Genomic DNA, 7,306 nt, shown 5'->3' on the forward strand with positions numbered 1-7,306 from the left:
CTTATATTTGCATTTTAACATCATAAATTGGTTTTCTTTCTCAAGAGAAAGAAAACGGTTTTCACATCAATTAATTTCACACATATCAAACGGACCCTTAAGTTTTTGATAGGGTGGTAAATAAATGGTGGAATGCCTCTAAAATATCATGGATTCTTCTTTTATCCACCAAATCACTATGCCTTTGAAATTCGTGGTCATCATCGTCTTATTATCAGCAACCATGAAATAATTTCTGGTACACTGAAACACAACAAGAGAAGAACATAAATGCTAATATTAATATAGCAAAGATCGAAAAAAAAGTATTTTGCGAAACCCATTTTAATATTTGAGTTAAATTGAGGAGATGCAAATTTCATCAAAGTCCAATATAAAGTTGTCGTTGATGTTGAAACAAATATCATTAGATTGGGAGATTCATCGAAGTCCATTATAAAGTTGTTGTTGATGCTTCGACCTAATCGAATTTCAATTTGGATCTAGGTTTTTCAAGATTGAATTTCCAATTTGGTTTTTTCTTCCATGGGGCTAGGGTTCCTACGTGTATGTAGTTTCTTCAAAGGTTTAGTGAATTTTATACATATAGAGAGAGAGTCGGGGTTGAGAGAGTCTGAGAGAGGGAGAGGAGAGTTACTAGATGCAGATAAGAGAGAGAGATCGTATTCATAGTGAGTGAGAAATCAGTTTCCCAAGTAAAAGGTGGGAAATTTTTTACCCCATTTTCACACTTTTTTTTGTCAAGAAATCAATTTTCATACCCAAAGAGGGTAACCAAACACCAAAAATATTTTTCTCACTAAATTTTCCTATGCAGGACCATAAAACGAAGAGAAAGGGTAATAATGTAATTTGCTCCTGAATCCAGAATGTTCAAATGAGAAGAAAGAAACCAACCACAAATCCTTCGTGCTATAAAAGAGAAGACACATTTCTTGATTCCCCCATTTGTTTCGTGTTAATCTCATGCACATTTCCTTTATATCTCTCTCTCTAAAATCCACTTTCTCTCTCTACTTCTTTTGAGCTACAAAATCCTACTTCAATTCCGAGTTCTGAATCAACAGTGAAGTAAGAAAGATGTACAAGACGCAGTTACAAGAATTCTGTCACCAAAGAAAATGGAGTTTACCTAATTATACTTCGATTAAAGACGGTCTTGATCATAACCCTAGTTTCAAAGCTTCTGTTACAATCAATGGCGTCTCATTTGAAACCCCAAATACCTTCAAATCATCCAAAGAAGCTCAAAATGAAGCTGCCAAGCTTGCTTTTATTCATTTTACTTCTCCGGATTCTGTTAATGCCTCTTCTTCTGCTCCGTCATCACCTGGTAATGTATATGAACCCTTACGTTTCTTTAGTTCTTGAATTGCGTTTTTTCTATTGAGTGATTCTTGAATTTGGAGCTGCAATTTGGTAAATTCAATGTGTTCTTGAGGTGGAATTGCTAGAACAAGGGCTTTTAATTGTCATTATCTCAAGGGGAAATTCTTTTTAATGTTTCGGATTGTTAGTTGAAAATTGTTATATCTTTATTAAATAAGCTCAAGATTTATCAATTTTTGTAGATATTTGGAACTTGTTTCTAGAATAGGTGAATCATGATCGATAAGGAAACGACCTTTAGAGCGATCACCTCGGGTACGGCCCGAGTGCTCTGCCAAAGGGGCTCCCCAGCTGTTGAGACCTATAATGTCATGGGTATATCCCATGTATCAATGGTGAATAATCCTTAGTGATGCACTAGATGGCCGTAAATGGTTAGCTTGTTCGTGGAAACATAGGAACTATACGCTCTTTACAAGAAGAAATCCATATTCTTCTTATTTTGTTTTCATATCGTATGGTTTTGCAGTTTCTTCAAGTGGAAGCCTTGAGTTGAATACAATAAATAAGAACTCTGCACAAAAGAATCAAGAGCCACAAAACATATCTTCAAATAGTGGAGGCGTCTTAGATTTAAAAAATGGTAAGAGATTTTGAGTTCATGTGATGCTTTATATGATACTTCATGTTTCTGCTTTTGGATCTTGCTTTCATGCATTTAGATGATCTTTTTCTTTAGCTTCATTAAGATGATACTGGTCCATGCTCATATAAGTTCCATCTTTCACGTAACTGTTCATGATTTCAAATGTTTCTTTTCATATTATTTTGAAAGTGTTGAAATGTTCTGCAATGTTTTTGGTTTTGCCTTAACCAAACTATTCGGTTTTCAACAAATCAAATACTTGGTTTGAATGGGACTCAGTTCTTGCTTCCTTTTATTCAAAGTTTCATGCCATGGTAAGAGGGAAATTTTTTGAAAACTTGCATGAACATGGCAAGAGGGAAAATTTTTCAGTGTTGCATCAAGGGTACTCAAATGTTACAAAGTGTTTTCTAGGACTTCGTTGAGATTGATTATTTGCATTTCTTGTAGAAGATATACATAGTAGCAAACTAATTCAGATTAACTGTGTTTACTCGTCGTTTCGTGTATCACCGAAGTATTATGTCTCTTGAACGTTCTATCTCAACACAACTTGGAAACTCTTGGTTTGTTTTACAATGTCATGCCTCAAATTGACTTTTGCGTACAGATGTGCAAACTTTGCACAAGAACCAGCTACAAGTTTATGCTCAAAGGAGAAACATCAGTTTACCCTTGTATTCTTGTGTACGCGAAGGCCCTCCTCATGACAGTCGCTTCAAAGCCACAGTTACAGTTGATGGGGAAACCTTTGAGGGTCCAGAATTTTGCCGCACATTAAAGGAGGCGGAACATGCAGCTGCTAGAGTTGCTTTGATGTCATTGTCACATAATGGAATTCAAGAGGCAAGTGTCAGCTGATTTCTCTACTAAAATTCTACAACTAGCTCATTGATTGTTTATCTTTCCTGGATCTTCAAGATTGTGATTATTCATTTGTACATATGCTGGTAATCCATTTATCAGGATGCCCCTAGTCTCTACAAGAACCTCTTACAGGAATTCACTCTGAAAGAAGGCCTCTCGTTGCCAATTTATTCTACGAATAATTCTGGCTCGTCTCATTTACCAACATTTGTTTCCAAGGTGGAAGTAGGAAGTGATGCTTTCCAGGGTATAGCTGCCAAAACAAAGAAGCAGGCAGAGATGAACGCGGCAAAAGTTGCATATTCTTGCCTTAAAGAGCGTAAGTCTTGATTATTTTTTCACTTGTCCCTCATTTCACTTTTTCAGTTCAGATGTTTCGTCTTCTTGACATCGGAAACTACTTTTGGATCATGTGCTTCCACAAAACCCCTTCACGGGGCTTTTGGACAATGTTATTTATTTACTTTCGCTGGCTAAAACAGCTTTCGAATTTAAGTGGAAGTAGTGGCTAAGTTTTAGTTTTGTTCATACATTGTTTGATTAGTTATTTGTGTCTGCATGGAAGTTCTTTAAATTGCCTTAATAAGATACAATGTCTTCTCTCGGCAGGTAAAATATGTCGGAGCCCTTCTAAGCAATCTCGAGCTGAGGAGCCTCTAAAATACACTTCTACCTCCTATTCGAGTGTTCACTTGCAAAATAATGTCAGACCAGAAGACCCCTTGATTTCAATAAAGCACAAGTCTGACAATCAGATCAAAGGTACTATGATTTTTTTTTTTTGCATTAAAAGGTACTATGATTTTACTTTTACCAAGCTTCAACTTATAAACATGCTCAGAAATAGAGCAGAAACTGCTTGTTATTCTTGGTTACTTTAGAGTATAGAGTATAAGTACCCCTACTATTGCACAAGCAGCCTACTTAACAGCATGGACATATGTCACTGAATTTAATGGGCATACTTGTCCCAGTATCAGCCTTGGTTTATAAGAAGATGTTATTCAGGATGCTCTCTCAGAGGACTGGAAGAATCGTGATTTCTCAATCTCTGTTTCATCTATATGCTTCCACTAGTTGGTAACTAATGGGAATGGTGATTTATGTGCATAAGTGCCAAATATTTCACTTGGGTTGGAATGTTGTTAATTGTACTCGTATAACTTTGTTTTCTTTTTGTCTTTCACTGATGTGAGTCCAACTCGGGAGTGACTGGATAGCTTAGTTAAGGGAAACATCAGACCATTGTCAAACTTATAGTCAAACCAATCTCGCGTGAAATTAAATTTTTGGTGAAATGAACGTCATTGGTCTAGAATACTTTAAATTGAATATCCTAACTTGACTAGAACTCTAGTAGTTCAAACTTCAACCACTGAATTTATTTGCTTTCAGAAAATCCATTTGAGGTAATCCTGCTTGCTAGGCCCTCAGCCCCACATTGCTTAAGAAAACCTTCGAGATCTTGTTATAAAAAGCATAACACCTTGTAATGCATATCGGCTGCGCATTTTCGATAGTTTGGCTGCCAGACTGGTCACTTAGAAAAAGCTGGTGCCTAACTCAAGGCAATATGTGTCTTATGTCCTTCAGTAACCTAGAGTTATCTGCTAGACTGCTATGTGTTATATCCTTCTTAATCTATCATATTTAATATTTTTCATGTAATTCATTTTTACAGGTACGAATGGAGAGGGTAAGTCGTCCCAAACAGTAACCGACAATCATCACTCAGTGCCAGCTCCCCTCACACCAAGTTCCAGTTCAACTGCAAGGAACAAGGAGTCCGACATGGTTTATGCCCGTCTTCGTGATCCATTTCCTCCATCACCTTCTTCAGTCATTGATAGTGAGCCATCTTCACCCACCTCAGCCCAGTGTTCCGATCACTCATCAGCGAAGACTACACATATTGAGCTACCCACAGAGATGGAGAGTTATCTACTGTGTAACAGGGTTAGAGTGTACCCACGAAAGCCCAATATGGTGTTCGCAAAGGGGATCACTGTGATGCCCATCAGCGATGACAAATGGGTTGCTGTTAGCTTGGATTTCTCAGGCCAAGAAGGTAACTAGCTAATACAGCTTCGGAAGTTACCTACCTTCTAATATTTTCACATTAGCTCGTTGGATCACTCTCTTGATCTAGCTGAATGAACGAAAACTACACAGTCGAAGTAAATCGAGATAGAAACATATAACAATCTTTAGCTTGACAGTACAACTTTATAGCTTTGTAATTTTACTTTTGGAACAATCTTAGTTCCAAGACCATTTACATAATAATTGCTAATTGTGTGAATTTGAAAACTTCCTTATGCTATAGACATTTTCGCCATCTCACCTTACACTTTGATTACACTAGTTATTTAATCTTGAAGTTTGGGTTGATATTTATATATACATTTATACACATATGTCATCTTTCTTGGGTTCCCACAATGACCAAATTTTACATTGTTATTTAGTAAAACCAGATAAAATATTAGTGCTTATTTCGATAATAATGAAATAAAATCCAGGCTATACAATAAACATTAGGGACCCATACTTGTTTTTCTTTCAGTTTTCTTGTGAGGATTTGAGGTTCCAAGCTATATAAACCAGTAGACTCACCAGCGCAAGACCACCCACAGCAATTTTCGCAACCAATTGTGATTGGTTTGATGATAATGGTGTCTTCTCCTTCAATTCCATCGTAAACCCTTTGATTTTGTTCTTGTATTCATCAATTTTAGTCTTCCTACTCTTTCCTGCACCATTATCCTTCTTCATTAGCTTGTCAGCACCTTTAAGAGGTTTCTTCTCATCTTGATCACTATCACTAGATGTTGTCGTGAATTCATCGTCTTCACGTCGACCTTCATCTGTTCTAGCCTTTCGGTGATGACTAGGTTGAGTTGGTTGGCTCGGTGTTCGTGGTGGTAGTATAGGCTCAGTAGCAGTTTTACGGCTTGGTTCAGGTACTGAAGTCGGCTTCTGTTGAGGTAGTGGTGGTGGTAAAGTTTTCGACTTAGTACTCTTTTCGGCATCTCCCACAAGTTTCTTCTCATCTTTATCGTCATCGCTAGATGTCGTCGTATAATCATCATCGGTAGATGTTGTGGACTCATCATCTTCATGGCGACCCTCATCAGTTTTCGCCCCCAGTTGATGACTCGATTTGCCCGGTTGCGGTTGAGTAGGTGTCTTTGGTGTTGGTAGTATCGGCTCCTTAGCTGGTTTTTGACTCGGTTTAGGTACCGATGTTGCCTGTGGCAGTGGTGGTGGTAGTGGTGTTGTTGGCTGCGGACTTTTCCACTCAGTAGCTGGTTTTTGACTCGGAGGTGGTGGTACTAGTGATGATGGTCGTGAGGTTCTGGATGGCTCGGTGGTGGGTGGCGGTGGTGATGGGGCAGCTTGCGGTGGTTTTGGAGCAGTTTGATTAGTAGTTTCAGTCTTGGGCATTATAACCTTTAGAATGCCGTTCTCCAATTTTGCGCGGATTTGAGTAATATCACAATCTGGAGGTGTGGGAAATTCTTTGCTGAAACGACTCCATTTGTTATTAGGCAGAGGCCGTTCACCTCCGATTGTCAAAGTACCTAAACTATTTAATTTGACTCTCATATGTTCCTTCTTGAATCCTGCTCGCAGTCCCATCACAAACACAAGATATGTTTATTTTTTATTTTTTGATGAAATAAGATATGTTAGTATAAACCTTATAAAAATTTACTTGTCAACCTAAATTAGTTTTTTACCAAGTATGGGCGGACCTGAACATTTCGTGTTCACGTGAGGTGTTTTCGCACCATACCACCCACACGAAAATAATGTATCAGTGCTTCAAAAGCAAATGTTACGATTGAATAGTAGTTTTTTCAGGAGGTACGTTCGCTTTTTACAAAAATATGTTATGATATAGTGTAGTCTACCAATATTTCACGTTTAAACAATTTACTTTTATCAATGAATTAGTAAAGATGGATAAACTGACCGGGAAGATTAAGAAGAAGCACATAAGTTTGTTCTACTTCATACAAATCCGTTGATGGCTGGAAATCTTCGTAAACTCGAAACTGATTTGATCCGTCATCCATATTGCCCTTAGAAATTTTGTTTTCTTCTCAGAGTTTTTGTTGTTATGAAACTAGAAGAAAGAAGTTCTCGATCGTAATAACAAACTTAAACGATGATGATGAAACGAAGAAGTTTTTGTTATATATAGAGGGGGATTAGAGATGGCAGGACATTGACTCAATACAACAACAAGTTTGGGAAGTTTGGTTTCCTTTATGAAGAAACATTCTTTATTCAAATATTAGGTGTGGAAGTTAAGTTTTTTTATGTGACAAAAGTTCCTTGCCTTGGCATAAATTGTTCCTCCTTTGTTGGTTTAAGTGAAAGGTTCTTTCATCTTAGCTTTATATCTTTTCGACATTGTTAAAGGATTTTTCTTTTGTTGAAACATTTCTAAAGGAA

At 37.3% G+C, this 7,306-nt stretch overlaps 2 protein-coding genes across 2 annotated transcripts; one reads left to right on the top strand and one right to left on the bottom strand.

The window, feature by feature from the left end:
* The first annotated feature begins 615 nt into the window (after positions 1-615).
* Positions 616-5,152, top strand: LOC147558690 (double-stranded RNA-binding protein 1-like). Its single transcript, XM_086660418.1, has 6 exons — positions 616-1,333; positions 1,859-1,972; positions 2,586-2,821; positions 2,942-3,161; positions 3,452-3,604; positions 4,524-5,152. Exons 1-6 carry the CDS (start codon positions 1,081-1,083, stop codon positions 4,916-4,918), a joined length of 1,371 nt encoding a protein of 456 aa, XP_086516544.1. The 5' UTR covers positions 616-1,080; the 3' UTR covers positions 4,919-5,152.
* A 58-nt stretch (positions 5,153-5,210) lies between these two features.
* On the bottom strand, positions 5,211-7,088 carry LOC147558691 (uncharacterized). The gene is made up of 2 exons (XM_086660419.1): positions 6,822-7,088; positions 5,211-6,468 (listed from the first exon to the last, which is right to left on the bottom strand). The coding sequence occupies exons 1-2, from the start codon at positions 6,922-6,924 to the stop codon at positions 5,405-5,407; spliced, it is 1,167 nt and encodes a 388-aa protein (XP_086516545.1). The 5' UTR covers positions 6,925-7,088; the 3' UTR covers positions 5,211-5,404.
* Between the last annotated feature and the right edge of the window lie 218 nt (positions 7,089-7,306).

This window comes from Eschscholzia californica, unplaced genomic scaffold (assembly GCF_041429995.1).
Source record: "Eschscholzia californica isolate CP2 unplaced genomic scaffold, dmEscCali1.0.p SCAF_2, whole genome shotgun sequence".
In the NCBI taxonomy this organism is placed as follows: domain Eukaryota; kingdom Viridiplantae; phylum Streptophyta; class Magnoliopsida; order Ranunculales; family Papaveraceae; genus Eschscholzia; species Eschscholzia californica.